This window comes from Brienomyrus brachyistius, chromosome 2 (genome assembly GCF_023856365.1).
Source record: "Brienomyrus brachyistius isolate T26 chromosome 2, BBRACH_0.4, whole genome shotgun sequence".
Lineage (NCBI taxonomy): Eukaryota > Metazoa > Chordata > Actinopteri > Osteoglossiformes > Mormyridae > Brienomyrus > Brienomyrus brachyistius.
Window position 1 is genome coordinate 16574276 of NC_064534.1, and position 18166 is coordinate 16592441.

An 18166-nucleotide genomic window follows, 5' to 3' on the forward strand; every position below is an offset into this window, starting at 1 on the left:
CCCTCTCATCACCCCAGTATCCAGTATACTTCTCGAATTTCAACAAGCACGACCTAATAATGGTAGATTATCAGCTCTATCTTATCCTACCGAAGACTGTCTACACGGCTGGGAGCTCTGTTGCTGCTTCAGGCTTCAGATATTACCACTACAACGTCCTCATGGATGGGCTTCTGATGTATCAGACTTAATGTATCAGATTTTTTTTTTATGGTGGTTGGCCTGTGGTTCTTCGTGTTAAGTTCTACCTGGCCATGTACCAAAGGAACATCAACACCATATGTTAATACGTCATAAAAATACTCTTGTGAAAAATAAAAACAGAAAACATGCTCTTCATATATGGATTAAGATCTCATATTTTGGTCTGGGGTGGCACAGTGGCTAGCACTGTCACCTAACAACTCTTGAGATCAGGGCTTGAGTCCCCCCCCCCAGGTCTGTGTTTTTGTAGTTTACATGTTCTTCCTGCGTCATCTTGATTCTCTCTGGTTGGTTCTTCCCCACATCCTAAGGTCAACTGGGGTTGCCACATAGCTACAAATGGTGTGTGGGTGTGTGTGTCCTGCGTTGGGTTGGTGTCCCATCTCGGGTTATTCCTAGGCTCTGGGTTAGGCTTCAGTCTTCCAAGACCCTGCATGGGACTCCTCATGCTTTGACAACTTTATGTCTTTTAGGATATATACCCTGGGTACCAACTTTGCACTGAATTTTGGCTGTAAGTGTTTAGAATGGAGTCAGACAATACTTTTCAAATAGTATCACAGTTGGATTGAGATCTGGCCCAGTGAAAGACTGTTGTTTGCAGCACATTCACCATCACAGGGTTAGGCTTAGGGTTAGGGAACATGCTCCTGAGGTTCAGGTTTTTACTCACACTGCGACAGGCTCACTGATTGTACTTCCCTATATTTTGCGCCATGAATTCTTTTATTTATTCTAACAAGATGCCCAATTCAAAAGCAACCGTACAGCATACTGTTACCACCACCAGGTTTCACTGGGTGCCATTTTTTAAGTTTTTTTATGCCAAGGTTATATTTGCGCTATACAAATCACTCTGACTAAAAAGCTGTATCTTGGTCTCATTTCACCACAAAATAATCTTCCATACTGCACCTAGGTCATACTTTTATTTGCTTGATTCCTTTTCCATGATGGTTTCTGCCATTCAATATGCATTGATATGCAGAGCTCTTGATAAAGTTGACTTAGGTAATGAATTCTGTGGCTCCTTCAGAGTGAGTCAGCACTGGCCTCCAATACCAGGATAATGTATAGTGCTTAGAGACAATGTAATGTTGTGAAAATCGGTTATACGAGTATATTTTAACTGAATGGAATTGAAATTCATTTTGTTCGGTAGGGAGTGATAAATTTTCCAGGGCAATCCAGGCTTGTAACTAATAAAGAAGGAGAAGGGAGTGGGCTATGCAGAAAATAGCCAGATTTTGGAAGAGGTAACAGGTTATGGGATGCAGGTTTAAGGAGCAAATGGCAATATAGCGGAACATTAGAGGACAAGAATGAAATGTTATGACAGCAACAGTGAGAAATCCATCCATTTTCTGTAACCACTGGTCCCAATCACGGTCACTGGAGCCTATTCTGAAATCTACAGGCACAAGACAAGGAACAACCCAGAATGAGGTGCCAACCCATCACAATTTTGGACTGTGGGGGGGGGGGGGGGAAACCAGAGTACCCAGAAAAACCCCTCAACAACCAATGGAAGAGTTGCAAACTCCATATACCAACCCATGGCAGAAATTCAAACCCTGGTCCCAGCAGAATGCTGTGACAGTGCTAACCACTGCACCACCATGCTGCCTAGTAAGAAATCTAGAAACAATATACTAAATGTAGGCCTAATTGTGTAATGTAAAAATGTAATCATTATTATGGTCAACAAACCAAATGTGATTTATGTGATATAATTATGTATGTAACAGCGCTATAAATAACTGTCCTATCTCATTAAAAGCAAGAGTAGATGAGGCTGAACCTGTCAGAAGGAAGAGTTCAACCTCAAACTTCAAGGTCCATAACAGAGACAGCAACAGCTGAGGAGGACAGAGACAAAGAGACTCAGGCAGGATGCACAGAAGATTCCTGCAAGCTGTGATTATGTCTCCTACACCCAGTCCAAAGACCATGATATATCATCATGTCATGCTGTAATCTCTTGACTGATGCATACCATGTCTTCATCCTGGCCTACAAGCTTCTAATGACCTTATCCATTACTCATGTAGACTGTGGGAGAAGCATCTCCACACTCAGGTTTGTTAAAAACTGACTTTAGAGGACTTTCACCCAGGAGCAGTTTTGGACAACGTCAACAAAGGTACTCTGACATCCTCAGAGACTGATAGGGTATATAACAGTTGCAGAGACAAGTGATTTGATTTTCTATTAGTTTCTCTGTGGGGTGGCATGGTGGTGCAGTGGTTAGCACTGTTGCCTCATACCTTTGGGACCCGGGTTCGAGTCTCCACCTGGGTCGCATGTGTGTGGAGTTTGCATGTCGTCGTGGGGTTTCCTCCGGGTACTCCAGTTTCCCCCCACAGTCCAAAGACATGTTGAGGCTAACTGGAGTTACTAAATTGCCCATAGGAGTGCATGTGTGAGTGACTGGTGTGTGAGTGTGCCCTGCTATGGGCTGGCCCCCCATCCTGGGTTGTTCCCTGCCTCGTGCCCATTGCTTCCAGGATAGGCTCCGGACCCCCCGCGACCCAGTAAGATAAGCAGTTTGGAAAATGGATGGATGGATGGTTTTTCTGTAGCTTCTCTGTTCACTAAGTTTTGAGGGACAACGTTCTCCAGCCAGGGTGTGGATGCTTTGACTCATTTGTCTCTGACAACGCCCCCTAGGACATCCAAACACCCAGATACCATTTTGTTCCCTTTTTATTCCTAGTTTATGCAGTTGATCCACGTTATCTCTAACTCCTTTGGAATACTCTTTGTGCCACGTTCCAGACACTATGGAATGGCTTTAACTTCCCATCTATTTTTTCTGAAGTAGCCTTTGGTAAGAGAGATGACTTACAATAAATGTGGCAGCTACTCAGAGTGATGTAATCTGACACCCCTACAGCTTAAGAACAAATCCAGACCAGATCTTTAAAGTTGCATGGATGTTATCTTATGAGATCCTCACTTTGTTACATGGGAAATAGATGTTCTATCTTTAAAAGGATACTTTGTCCAATAGGTTTCTGAGGTATGTTCTACCCTTGTCTACCTATGGTATTCATTGGATTTCCTTTTTGGGATCATAGGGATGCCATTACAGTATTATGCTACTAATCAACAGGATTTGATTATATGGGAGTAGGGGATGCTGGAGCATACCCTGGATGGGATGCCATAATTGGGGTATAGTTGACCTAGGTCATAAACAAGCATGCACAATGAGGAGGAAAATATACAACTACAGTCACTACTAAACGTTTAACCACAGCAACTATTTTATTAACATGAACAAGCTGAATGGTAATTGTGATATGAAGTGGAGTATGAATGTATGTTAATGTAAATATGGCCAATTTAAGAATGTTAGCATTGCAAACTACATTGACAGGAATGCATTCAATTAATTGTGATTGTGCAGTTTTATTAAATTCCTTCCTTTCCAATATTCTAATTCTTAATATTGTTAATTGCATATGTTAGTGCATATTGAAATTAATATTTTGTGGTTATGTGAAAATTTTAATATGAAATCTGTTTAACTTATATCATTAAAAGTCTCATATCCTAGTAGAAACCTGCGCTACATTTCATAGCTTTATTTTAGTGAACCATGATTTGAGAACATTGTGCATTGAGCCGTTTATACAGGAAATTTCTTGAGGCAGTTCCTGTTAAATGCTTTTTCCCAGGAGCACCGTTTATCATTGGGGATTTAAACCAGCAGCCCAATAATCAGCAAATTTCATTATCAAGTAGATCATGCTAAAAATACTAGCAATGTACTATTAGCATGCGGTAACAGGAAAAAAAGCCATAATCTTTGCATTGTCCCATTGGAAGGAGGAGCCAGCTCAAGCATTAAGCGGAAGGTGCATTACGAAACTAACTGGCCAGTCTGATTGATTGAAGGCAGGCAAAACTAGCACTTGCACAATATCGATTGTTACCAGGGATAAAAACTCAAAACATATAAAATGGCTTCTAGAACACATTAAATGCACATCTTTTTCCAATACTCTGTACAATTGGAAATGGTTAATACTTACTGATGAAACCATTCTGGCACGTAGTAAATACATGCGTCACATATTTCATAGAAGCTGTACTTGTGTTGGATACGCCCGTAGCTTCCAGGATAGGCTCCAGACCCCTCGTGACCCTCAATTGGACAGTCGGGTTCAGAAAATGGGTGCATGGATGTATTTGTGCTAAACCTTGGAGTTTCCAATGACAATAACAGAGCAGCCATAAATGATGAGAGGAGTGCCCGAGTTACTATGTGTACTAAAACAGTAACTGATATTTTCTTGCTCCACATAATGCTCATTATTTTCTACCTACATTTGGATGCAACTCATATTATTAGAATGTAAGAAAATGTGTCACTATGTCTTAATGGTTAAACGCTACGTGCAGCCTGAACAGCTGCAGGCAGCGAGCAGACATCATCTCCCGGACTGACACAGAAAGATAAAAGGCACGCAAATAATGTCTGTCCTTATCTTACCATTCACTGTCAGTATGATCCGTCTTCCTTTAAAACAGAGAGTGATACTTCCATGCATTCACCCTTGTCTAGACAGAGCTGGCCTTCCACTTATAAGTGCTGATAACAGATAACCCATTCCAAGAAGGTTACCTCAGAGGAGACTGAAGTTCATTTCTATCGACTGTCAATGTTTAAGAAGATAATTGAAAAATACTTGTGGTTCCCATTAGCAGTAATAATCTCTGGCCTGACTGCAGGCTGGACCAGGAGAGTGAACAGGGAGTGAGGAATGGTCCGGGGCTGTGTTTTAGTAATTTTTTATTGATAACATCATAATACATTTCCTTAAGTTAGAGAATACAGTGATCACATTGGACAACAGAGCAGTCATCAGAGGACTCAGTGAAATATAGGATATAATGCTCACTAGGAACCTTCAACTGACAGGAACAGAAACACGAAGGTTCAAGTTGAGAGAAAGACTATATACGATTAAAAAAGGGGAAAGTATGACAGAAACATCACAAAGGGTTAAGCTCAGGGCCGTCATGGCAGGTGGGGCTCACTGCGAAAAGGGCCACGGCACCCAAATCTATACACCTCATCTGGAGAACCACCTTTACTTATTGTCGGTAGCGCCGCACAAACGGTCTATTCTATCATCACAGTGCCTAAGCAGACACCGGTGTCACCAAAAAGCCGCTACTGCAACCACAAAGATTCATCTCAGAGACACTAAACCAGCCATAACCAAAGGAAAAACGTAGTAAAAGTTCCTTCATCGAGCTGCATGCTTTAATATTAGAAATAAAGTTTTATAATATCCCTTTAAGAGAACCCAAACAACAAAATCATACTGTTACTTCCATGCTTAAATACTGTGATTTTCATAAGCTAGAAAACAATATACTTAACCATAAACAGATTATTCAATAAAAAATGAGAAATTAAGTCTTAATCTTTCCAAGTGCTGATAATTTAGTTCAATATTATGAGAAACTGCTATCTGGTAGATTGCTTTTGCGGCCAACACTTAGGGGGTGTTCTTGCCAAATGTGATGCGCACAGATTGGAGGGGGCTGAAATCATAGCCATCCATTCTCTAATGTGTCTGTCTGTCTGTCTGTCTGCCTGCCTGCCTGTCTAACCCACGCGGTGCCACCCTGTCTGCCAGGACAACGATGAGGCCTGTACAAAAGCATGCTGTACAATTGTTATTACACCGTCATCGTTGCATTCTTCATCGTCATCACCACCATCAACATCATCGTCGTTGTCATTTTGAGAACAAAATAGTCTTATGCATTTACAAAGAAAATAGTTAAAGATTAAGTTTACCAGCATTCAGTAAAAAAAAAACAAACAAATCCAGCGTCCCACCGAATGTCATGCAGAGAAACGGCATCCAATTAAACAAGTTAACCGTAATTTTGTATTTAATAGTTTTTTTTTTCCATGATTAACACACTGAAAGCAACATAAAACAGGACAGTTAACATGCTGCGGTCACCCCGGTTTGGAAGGCGTCACATGTTCAAGTTGCTTTTTCTCTTTACTGAGTGAACACATCCAGATCAAGTGGGCGGGGCGGGTTTAAACCATGTGACATCACATCCCAGTGGAAAATGGGAGAGAGACTGGGAACAAAGGTCCGAACACAAAGCCCCTCCCTCATGTTCACATGCCGCTTCTTGAGTGGGGGCAGGTCTCCTGACACTGTCCCAGCCTCCTATCTGTATGCAGGCCACCAAAAAACAACCAAAAAAAAAAACAACAGAACAACAATCAGGCAGCTAGAGCAGGAGCAGACGACGACACGCTGGCTGTACAGTAAAACACAGAGGTAGAGCAGATGAGTTCAGCTAAATAAATAAGAGTATAACACTGGCAAAGGGCCAAGCAGCACTCTCTGCAGGCTCCAGCTCACAGCCCCCACTGTGCCATCCCCCCATGCTGATACACGCAGCCTAATTCATTGACAGCCTCCGTTCTGCTACATATATGTGCGAGGAGCGTGCAGAAGTGTGCGGAGGTGCTTCTGGGGGCCAGCAGTGGCACTGGCACGAGGAGCTGGGGGAGGACGGACGCAAGACATTGATCCAAAAGCAGGGTAAGCTCAGGGAGGGCCTTTTCCAGCCTGGTGCATGCTACACTGGGCGTGACCTCTGACCCTGAGCTTTACACACCCACTCTGCAGGCTTATTCCCAAGTACTCAGGGGGGCGCTGTAGTGCCTGAACGCTGGACAGCTGCCTGCACCAGCCGCCATCCTTTCGCCACGTCTGGCCCGGGAACAACAGCATTCACAACAAAAGAAGCGACGCCAACAGCGAGGACTCCGTGAACGTGACTCAGAGCGAGCGAGGGCAGATTTCACAGATATCTACAGAGACCCCCCTCCCTCCCGCATTAACTGAGACACTAGCCAGCGGAAAGGCTCCCTCTAATGCTAAGGCTCTTTAACTGCGACGCATGCAAGCCGCTGCAGGGCGCAAATCTGGCCCGGAGATGCTGCGTTTACACTCGCGGCGAGGGGATTAGCAGCCAGAGGAGCCCCGCCTCCAGATCATGTGACACGGGGGAAGGATGTACAGCAATTGGGCCAAGCGAGAGCCATCAGCAGATCGCCCACGGGGCTGCAGAGCCTCGGACCGGCTGCCTCACCCAAACACCGGGCCGCTGGAGGCTCTCCGCGGGGGACGTAAGCGTATACAAAACAGCCAAGAGGCAGCCTGTCTGTTTCAAAAGCACAATAGAAAACAGCCACTGTGATACTGAAAAAAATCATGCTTTCTCAAAAAGAGTGTGTGTGTGTGTGTGAGAGAGAGAGAGAGAGAGAGAGAGGTCACCGGGAAGTGTGGGAACCACTGGCATCAAGAGTGTGAACCGTACAAAGTACATGTGCAGCAACCAGAATGTTAATTGTAGTTATTGTAATAATAGCGATTATATTAACAATAATGATAATAAGGAGAGGATCCCCTTTAAAATGAGACGAGGGTGGCTGAGACTGTGCTGGTGCTGCAGGTGCTGTGCAGGAAGCCAGAGTCACGGGGGAGCATCGCGGAACTGCCCCCCCATCTAATGCTACCTGAAAATGCTACTGCCCTAGCGAGTGGCACCATGTAGGGGAGTGTGAGCTGCTGGCAGCAGGGCATGAGATGGGGGGCGGGGCGATGGGGGGCAGGGCGGGGCGGGGCGGGGCAGCCAGGTGGTGGTAGCTACAGGGATGTGTGCATGCGTGTGAGGACGGGTGCCCAGCGTGGGAGGCCTGGTCCCTCCTTGGCTGACGGTCTTCCTCGCTCCCTCCCCCCCAGTCGGGCACTCTCCTCCGGAGGGGCTACAGTATCGCTCCTGCAAGACAGACGGACGAGAGGGGAGCCGACCTCAGCGTAAACACTCTGCCCGTGAGCAGAGACACCTCCCCCCACACACACCCCCGTACCACACACACCCGACCCCGCACCTTCACTGGAGCGGTGCCGCCGGTGCCCCCGAGCAGTGGAAATGCACGTTCTGCCACTTGGTGTCGCGCCGGTGCCACACCCGCGTCTCCTCCGACTGGCTGCTGCGCGGGCGCCCCTGGCCGTCCACGAACTGCGTCAGGCGGATGTAAGCGATGCAGGCGGCGTCTTCGCCGATCAGGTGCACGTGTGGGTTCAGGATGGTTGTGTGGATGGGCTTGCTGTTCTTGGAGAGCACTGCGGGAGGCGAGGTGGCAGCATGGGTCAATCGCTCGCTTCACAGCATAACCCGCAACCGCGTTCCCCTCTGCTCCCGACCCAGCTGCACTTACGGTTCTCAAAGTAGAATCTGTGGAAGTCCATCCCCTCCACCAAGTTCCCCAGGGCTTCGGGTTCGAAGGAGGTCAATCCAGGGTCACAGATCTTCCTGTCATGAAGAGACACGAAGGACGTCGCATTCTGAGAGACGTCAACATGAAAAACTAGACATACAGAAGTTATTGGTTGGACAGGAAAGAACAAGATGGGATCAGGAGTGGAGTAAGCAAAGCCGGTGTGTATGTGCGTGGTTGCATCTCCCAGGCGGACCCGCAGGTGACTCACGCATATGCCTCAAAGTCCCCATTGTTGACAGCCTCGATCAGCTGCTCGGTGATCTTGATGATCTCCTGCTTGCGTGCTATGGGAGGAAGCAAATGGGGAATGGTGAGCTCCGCCAGCCGAGACACACGGGAGGTTCTGCTCAGACCCGTCTCTCCTGGTCTCCTCAAAGTACACTATGCTTGCTACACAGTCTGGCTTGTTATGCTGATACTGGGAACATGTACAGATGTGTGGCAGGATGGTGTGTAATGGAGCCTGCGAACCAGCAGCTGGTACTAAGGTTCCGGTCAGCCAGGCGCCCATGACCGGGACACACCGCCACAAGGCGCCATGCGTCTCCGGCAGCACCTCCAGGGGGGTCTGCCATCACGCAGACCCTCACTCTAATGGTCTCTCTACACCAGCCTGTTAATTAAAGCGGAATTCTGTGACTTGTCATTTCACCCAGATTTTGAATCAACCTGAAATAAGAACCAGCGGCCAACTGGCACCTAGACCTAACTCAGACTTGGCACCTGTGCCAGAGACGTCCCGGTCAGCGCTTGGGCAGACACACCCAGCAGGTTTCCACCGCACGCTAAGGCAATCGCCACTCCACCACCAGCTGTTATTAACAGAGTTATTTTTCATTTTCACCACCCAACGGTTCAACTTAACGGTTCAGCGTTAAGCCCTGTCCTCTAAAGCAGTCACACTCCTCACTCAGACCCAAACCTTGGCAAATAATAACAATAATAATTAAAAACAATCATTATTATGGCCACACATGCACAACTTTTACAAGAAAAACAGAAGATAGAAACCTACAGTAGAGACACCTGCATTAGAGAGCCAGCAAACACTGCAGAAGAGAGGCGAGCATAGCCCAGCATCTTCCTGGTGTATTGATCACGGTCGGCAGGCAGAGAGATGGCAGGGTCTGGACAACACGCTAGTGCTGCCGCCCCTACAGAGCGTGTGCGGGTGGGTGCGCGCCGGACCCCGGCGGGGACTTACCTGACACCGTGTCATTCATGGTGGCCGAGCGCACCATTCATTCCGTCTCACTCATGCTCCAGAGCAGACATGCAGCCACATACCTTCCCCTTCCTCTATTTCCTCCTCCACAGCCAATCCATTAACCTACTTAACGAGCCGCCTCGGCGTGGGGGGGGGGGGGGGGACCGTGCATTACATTCCCCATGAAAAAAAAAGTTGTACGCTTAATAGGTCATAGGAGATGAAATGGGAAAAAACTCCCCCCAACATTGCTACTCTTTCTCATGCAGCACTACTTCTCAGGGCATCCCCCCCCCACTACCCCACGGAGACTGCTGACCTCACCATGCTATTCCTGTCCTTCAGCTCAGATCAGATTTACCCCGCCCCCCGCCTGCTTAAGGGCTTGGCAGGGCCAGCAAACGGCAGAGGGGCCTGTAAGCTAATCCCTGTGCCAGACAGCAGCAATGCCAGTCTCCACATCTGTCCCCCCCGCTTCTTGTGATGGGTTCTCTGGTGCGGCAGGGATTTCCCGCCAGGGAATGTGACTGAACAATTAGTCGTGTGCAGAAAGGCCCCACTGCATGGTCATGTGCCCCGGTCTGAGCACAGCGTGCCTCTACATCAGGTATCAATGGCATATCAGTCCCTCCACTCTCCCGCTGCAGACCCCTGGGAATCAATCCACCCGTCCTAGATACACTTACGGATCAGGAATAAATCCAGCAAAGAGCTTGGTGGAATCAAAACCATTAGCGTAAAAGCACAGGGGCATTAGAGCGTCAATTCGGCTAATGACGACTCCGCCCAGTCCTGTACATGGGGCCGACCAGCCGGGAGACCTGGAAGCTCCCAGCCTCTGGGGAACAGCTGGCGCCCTGCACCTTACGCACTAGGAGACCATACTGCCCCGGATCCTTATCCTCCTCCTGTGAACATCCAACAGCGTTTCCCCTGTGCGGGCTAGGCAGGCCAGAATGGGGCTACAGAAAGCAGGGAAGGAGAGACCACTGTCCAGCTAACCTGAAAGGGTGGCCACCAGGAAACGCCTGCTGCGGGGGAGGGTTGGCAAAGACTGCAGACGTTTGGGGGCAGAAGGACACGGGATGAAGGAGTGAAAGAGTCAGAGAGAGATACATGTGCCATACAAACATCCCTACGGGGACAGAGCAGGGAGCCATGAAAGCAAAGTTAATGTGAGCGACCATCAAGGGAAGATGAGAGAGATCAAGCTGCCAGGGTATGTGTTAGGCATGGACCTCCCTGTGTGTGTGTGGGGGGAGGGGTGGCCCTCTATGTAGGCGTGAGGATGAGGGAGGGGGTATAAATAACAAGAGTCGAACACCAGTTCAATACCAGATATAGACTTCACACCTCTTCAGACGCCATTGATAATTAGTTTATGCACATTATACTGTCATAATGGGGTCCTGGTCTACGTGATGAGGATGGTTTCCTGTTTGAGATTCTGCAGGACCGTAACTGGGGAACCCTATCGTAAACCAGTGTGTCATTCTGTAGAGCTGCTGTAATACTCAGGGATGCCCCTCTGCCTATGCATCAGTGATACACTGGTCACTCAGGGTTACATCTACTAGGGCTGAAAGGCTCTCATTTCACTGATGGCCACAGGGTGGCAGAAGGGTCATAGGACTGTATGAAGATGACGACGTGCTGAGGGTTAGGGTTTCCACTGATGTGTGATGATCCCACTCCGTAAGCAGGACAGCAGGAATAGCTGATATGGATAAATTAGAAGGAAATCTTTCAAGTTATTTACCTGCACAGCCAAACTGCTGACGCTGCTTGCAGAGTCGAGGCAATTATCAAGAGCGAACTGTGGTATTTTCTAGACTTTTGTAGAGCATTAACCCTCTATGTGCTTCATCTGTACATATATTTACTGGGCATGATCCTCTGCATACGCCAGCAGGGTGAAGGGATGTTCCTGCACTTAGCATTGACAGCTACGCCCACACACAGCCGAGGCCAGGCTGAGCCCTGTGCTGATCCTGCTTCTGGCTGCACCCCATCACTGGAACAGACAAGGCTGCCATCTACAACACACACACCCACCTGCACAATGTATGACCTACCCTCCTGGACGCGCGCACACACACACACACACACACACACACACACACACACACACACACACACACAGCTGTCAGATGCTTTAAAGCACTTCCATGCTCCCCTGTTGGTGACCTTGTGTCCGGCTCCCAGCCATGGGGTGTGGGACGGAGCCGGCGTGTGCCGGCCACACTGTGACATGCATGCGCGTGCGACCCGCCGGCCGTCCCCTCCTGCCCTGCATCACCCACCTTTCATGTCTTCGTCTTCGATGGTGGTGTTGCTGCTGTCCGACGACTCCTGCAGATGGAGGATGAGGGGGAGACACAGGCGTTAACAGGGGCAGCGTCACCGCATTTTGCTGCGGACGGACAGACGGGGGAAGCCTGCCGGGGGGGGGGGGCTGGGGGACAGTACGCCCACACACAGGACCTCACCATGACGAATTACGACATCCCTCCTCCCTCGCTAACGCACCACTGGCACCAATGGCACGAAGACACCCCATAAGCACTAAAGCAGCACCGGGAAGGGAAGCCCTGATCAGCTTCTCTTCAGGGGAAATTGGGCCTGGGATACGCTGCCTCTGCACCAGGGCTTCCATTCCCCTCACAGACACGGCACCACACAGAGACAGGCGGAGAAGAGGCGGCGGGTGGCCAGGCGGGAAGTGGCCCTGCAGCGGGGAGACACTCTGCCCTGTAGTTCCAACAAATTCCACCATGTGGCAGTAATGAGCTGAGCATCACACTGCACTACATTTGACCTCTGTTCTTCACTCACATTTCCATATTACATTTTTTTCCCCCTTTCTGCTTGCAACGGCTTGTGGATGCCATAAAATCTGTCAAGATTTGTTACTAGTTTCAAACATTTTTTATTTCGCTGATGTCAATAGATGTCTTTTCTATATTTGGACCAGATTTTATCCATAGGCCGAATCATCGTCAGTGTTTACTCCATGTATATATGTATATTTACCCAGGATGGGCTGATCCCAGGAGACCTGGTGAGTAACAGGCTGCCAGGCAGCAGTCACTATAGCCCTGCTCAAGGCAGTCAGACCTTCGGTGTCACGCCAGTGTCCTGAGCTCAGGACAGAAGAAGGTCACGCTGAGACAGTCAGTGCAGACCCTCGCCTCCCTGCGAAACGGGAGCGAGCTCCCTGGGACACTGCGGGACACTGCACTGAAGCTGGCGTCTCTGACAGCACATTCAGCCGGGGCATACCGGCCGGCCCTCTTCCCCAACCCCTCCACCAATCACAGACGAGCCTTGCCTGTCAGCAGGTGGGCACTCCTACCTTGTTCGCAGCTGATCGGGGTTGGGTGGGGGGGGGGGGGGGGGGGAGATGGGCAGATGGGTGGAGAAACAAAAAGACTCCACTGCAAGGTAACATCCTTTTTGCACAGAGTGTGATAAGCAGGGCCGGGGTGACGGTGAGGTCACCGCAGGGGCATGAGGGGGGGCCGAGAGCAGAGGGGGAGGGGGCCTTAAGGAGACAGAGGGAGCCCTCTGTTAAATAAACCTGCCCATGGAACCACTATACGGCCAAAAATACAGTAGAAATGGGTGTGTGTGGCAGTGCAGATGCTCTCCTGCGGTGAGTCAGGGCCTATAAGAGGCTCCGCGGGCTCATCATGGCCATGATGAGGAACCTTTCAGCAGCATTCGGTGCCGCTCATCGGCCGCTGTCAGCGGATGAAAACGGCATAGTTGTCCTCAGACGAAGTGGGTCAGTCTGCTCTCTGTTCCACAAGCCTAGTCTCCTTTACTCAGCCGGATTAACCAGTGATTTCCTTTGGTTCGTCTGTGGGCCTGATATCACATTTTCGTGAATGGACAGGATGAGAGACTTGAGAATGACCTGGAGGGTCCAGGATTACATGACCGCCCCGTGACGTTCCGACCTGGACTGGTCTTCCCAGAATGGCCAGAGAGAGTTCCTGATCCGCGGCGGGGAGGCCGCTGGCCATGGCTGTGCCACCACATGTACACTTACACAGAGGCACACGCGTAGCCACGGAAAAAAGCACCGGAACTGAGAGTCGGCAGAAGCAAGCTCTGAGCAGCGCGGACAGGCACGCATCTGTGCCGCCCAACGGGCTCTCCAGACGCGGGGGGGTGGGGGAACAGACGGGACTGCGGGGGGAGGGGGGGTGTACCTTGGTCCCATCCACTGGCTTATGGATAACAGTGGTCTGAGCTTCCTAGAGAGGGCGAGATGCAGGCGGAGTGAGGATGAGAAAGAACAGTGAAAGAGAGAGAGAGAGAGAGACAGAGAGACAGGTCACAGGTGGAAGCTGAGGGAGGGGCAGCAGGAGACGCAGGTGTCACTTTGTGGGGGAAAAAAAAACCGACAGACACAATTAGGAGCAGATAGCCAGACTGAAGTTGAGGAACCAGAGCCAGGCTCAGATATGCGGGGAGGCCTGTAGCCTCGGGCCCCTGACCCAGAACCAACCATGGACCACACCCAGCTAGACCTGCAGGTGCCCGATACAGCTCATAAGCAGGGAGCACCGCCTTCTGCCGAGCGTCGTGAGGATCTCCCAAGCAAGGGCCAGTCTGCAGCTGAACCCCAACGGCTGTCTGACGCTCCATCTACGTGCGGGACAAGGTGACCTGCCAGGATCCTTAAAGCTGAGCTAATTATCACTCATTCTGGAAGAAAATATGTCACTCCACTGCCTTCAAGGGACTGGAAATAATTACTGAACAACAGTGTTGAACTAATAGACTTTAATCTGACTGAAGCACCACATAAATGCTGTTATTGAGTAACCCACTAAATAAGTGCATTTTATTGATGCAATTAGACAGTGTGAACAACATCCAGTGTAGCCATGCCTCTTCCCAGAGCTCCTTTCCTAAGCCACTAAGTGCTCGATCGATTTTATTTAGCCATGTCCAAAACTTTGTATGCCAGGAATGCTACTTTAAAACGTAGGACCTGCCAGAAATACCGGTCAAATCTCAGTGCCTGTTCACCATTTTTGACCCTTTCTCAGCTTACAAAGCTGATGCGACCATCAGGCTGCGCTCAGAAACATCTCAGCAGGTTCCCTTTGTGTGATCTACTCTCATCTTAGCTTCCATGTGATCCTGCGGCATCACCTAACCGGTGGATACATCTCTCCTTATGCAAGGCACTCGCTCCACACTGACATCTCCAGCTGCAAGTAACATTTCTTCACAATTCTGGGTATGCGCAATTATTCTGTTTTGCGAGCCACGGACAATTAGAGGTCGATCGCCTGCAGAATGCCCCTGAAAATGACGCCCGGCTGGCTCTCGTTTGATTAAACTATAGAGGGGTGGTAAAAGCCGACCAGTCGGGCTGAGGGGGAGACCGGCAGGTGACAGGGAGAAGGACACAGCTGGTTACTAGGAGTGCAGGAGGGTTGTTTTAAGTCTCCCTCCCTTTTTTGTATTCCCAAGCTTGCATTAAAGCCGCGTTTTTCGATCTGGTCCTCGGGGATCCCCAGAGGGTCCACGTTTTTGATCCCTCCCAGCTCCCTACCAGACAGTCCACAACGTGAACTGTGTGGGGGTCCCCAAGGACCGGTTTGAGAAACACTGCTTTAAAGACCAACCCTTAAGAGACATATACGTGGATGAGTCTTTGAACTGGTGCCTGTCCCACCTGTGGTGAGCACCCAGCCCCACAAACTACACAACTCACACATGTAGTCACTCGGGCTGTCATTCAGCTGCACTCGTGTATAAAGAAAGAATCTCCTATTCCACTTACAAATCTACAAGTGTGACAAGAAGTCCTACGGGAGGCACAGCGCGGGTCTCTAGGCGCAGGCTGTTCCACCTACAACAGTAAGGAGATACCCTTGGTTGAGCCTCGGGCACTCCGATATCAGCAGGACCGACGGCTGACTGTCCAGAGTAGTGTTTCCCAACACGAGCCACAGGGACCCCCAGACAGTCGACGTTTTTACTCCCGCCCCGCTCCCGAGAACTGGGAAGGAGCAAAAATGTGGACTGTCTGGCAGAGAGCTGGGATGGAGCAAAAACGTGGACTGTCCAAGGGTCCCCGAGGGCCGGGTTGGGAAACACTGGTCTGGAGGGCTCAAGCCAGAAGCAGAGTGGGGACAAGCAGGCACAGGTGCGAGCTAGGAGAGCATTTGGGGTACAGAGCTTGCATAAACAATAGTTCAGGTAGTACGAGGACAGACACCAATCATGGTTGAAGCCTGTATCAACCAAAATACACAAAGTGCAAGGAAATGCTGAGACAAAGCAGAGAACTGAAAGATTGTACTAGGATCCCAGACCAATAAATCCAGGGTGAAAGCCCACCAGAACCGGTATATGCCTCCTCCAAATAACCTATGGCACAAGGCCATGGTGAGCCTGGAGCCCATCCCAGGAGGCACAGGGTACGAGGCAGGGGACACCCTGGATGGGATGCCAGTCCGTCACAAGGCACGTGCACACATGTATACGCACGCACACTCAGAACAGCGGATGGGATTTGAACCCACAACCCTGGAGGTGTGAAGCTACAGTGTCAACCACTGTGCCACCTTCCTCATCGTAAACTGATAAACAAATTTACATAAGTTATTCAGCATCTGGGAAACACCTCATGACCATTGCAGCATTTTAGTGACAGATTACCACTAATCACTACATTACATCACTAATGTATTCTGTCAGTGATGGCTTGCCCGGGGAGAGGGAGTGACTGCTTAATGAGGCTAACCTGCCTCTGGTGACGTTATCAGCGAATATTATGTGGCTCTTATAGAAATCCTAATTTATTATCTACATCTATCTTGTCTGCAAAAGGCTGTGGCAGCACAGAGCAATCCCCTAATTTATCTCCGCTCCCTCAGGAACTAACCCTCTCCACTGACCGGGTTTATTTGGAATTTCAGTGACTTCATAACCATGGCAACCATTACCATCGGTAACAACAGATAAAACCTAAACACTTGAGACACAGCCAAGGGCTTTGGTTCAGCACAGTGAAAAGGGTCTACAGTGACAGGCCGGTTATTCAACTGGACAGAGATAAATCCTTTAGTGAAATTAAGGATTAATTTAATTTTTGACATTGCCCCTTTCTCCCACGTAAGACCTAATATTAAACATTCCTAATTCATAGTGGAAAGTTCTCCAATAAAACATACAACCTTTTGTAAGTGATCAATTCTGCCCAAATAAAACAACGTAAACCATATCAGAAAACAACCGCACTAGGATTCAACCCAGTACTTACCAACCATCCTTAGTCTACAAAAACACACATCACAGTCCGGTACACAGACTTCCAGCAATCCTGCCACTTAAACAAATTCATTTTATTGACAAGCATTCCCTATATGGCACAAGCCACAGTAAATGGGGTGACAGCGGGGAGGAGCTGTTAGGTGGAGCTGGCTGTCATTCCAGATTAGCTGCAAGTACACAGTGTGGATATCAGACAGACAGACCCAAGAAGGGGCTTTGGGAACACAGGACTTGGGACAGACCCAGGCCCCGGAGGTGTGATGCCAAGTATAAAGAGTCCCACCCAAACACCTCCCCCACCCCCCCCCCCCCCCCACCAGCTGAGGACCTCCAGGGTGTGAGTCCTGCCTCTGAGGCACAGAGAGACACACAGAGACAGAGACAGGACCAGCATCACTTATAGGCAAGAACGAGGCAGAAGAAAAGGACGGCAGGGTGAGCGCACGCACACACGCACACACACACACATAGTCACACGGCGCAGCTCTCTGCACCTGCATGCTGGTAAGACCAGTCAAGTCTTCCTCTCCTAAAATAACTTCCTTATAATCACAAGATGGAGCGCAGAGAGCCAGTGATGATGAAGGCCAGATTAGCCATCCACAGTGAACATAAACTAACTGGCTCACTAGTCATCCAACATGCATTTATTCCTATGTACGAATGGTGCACTCACCTCACTGGTGAAGGATGTGCATGTTACAGGCTGTCTGAATGGGAATGTCTGCGAACACTGATGATGCTACTCACTCGTTTCCCATAAACCCCTAGTAAGTAACACTACCAAGCCAGGCAGTAGGACACTGGCCAGAAGCAAGTGCACTTCCACAATATCCTGGTGGGATCCCGGTCTATGTGGTCAGCATCATCTAACAGCAGACGACATTGCCAAGATGAGTGAGGACCTCAATGAGCTTGTGTCTTAGGTGAAGCATGCATACCCTATGTGAGTCCTCAGTGGCATGGCGGTGATGGGTGTTAGTGATGAAGAAGCACACTGAAAAGGTGGGGCCTCACACGGCACATGCATGCCTGGGCACGCAAAGAGCACGGGGATTGGGGGAGGGGTCACACGGAAGGGGGGGCATGACAGGTAGAGGTATAGAAGGATA

At 49.3% G+C, this 18166-nt stretch overlaps 1 protein-coding gene across 10 annotated transcripts in view; it reads right to left on the reverse strand.

The window, feature by feature from the left end:
- Positions 1–4988: 4988 nt before the first annotated feature.
- LOC125714672 (calcium/calmodulin-dependent protein kinase type II subunit beta) overlaps positions 4989–18166 on the reverse strand; it is a 38312-nt gene continuing 25134 nt past the window's right edge. For 5 of the 10 annotated variants that reach the window (XM_048985497.1, XM_048985506.1, XM_048985542.1 and 2 more), the window contains 6 exons: positions 13970–14014; positions 12056–12104; positions 8754–8829; positions 8483–8577; positions 8153–8387; positions 4989–8040 (listed from right to left, as the gene is read on the reverse strand). In XM_048985497.1, coding sequence (XP_048841454.1) covers positions 8155–8387; positions 8483–8577; positions 8754–8829; positions 12056–12104; positions 13970–14014 — 498 coding nt within the window. In that variant the 3' untranslated portion in view covers positions 4989–8040; positions 8153–8154. The remainder of the gene's footprint in view (positions 8041–8152; positions 8388–8482; positions 8578–8753; positions 8830–12055; positions 12105–13969; positions 14015–18166) is intronic. The other 5 variants (XM_048985560.1, XM_048985523.1, XM_048985580.1 and 2 more) reach the window with 1 other exon arrangement.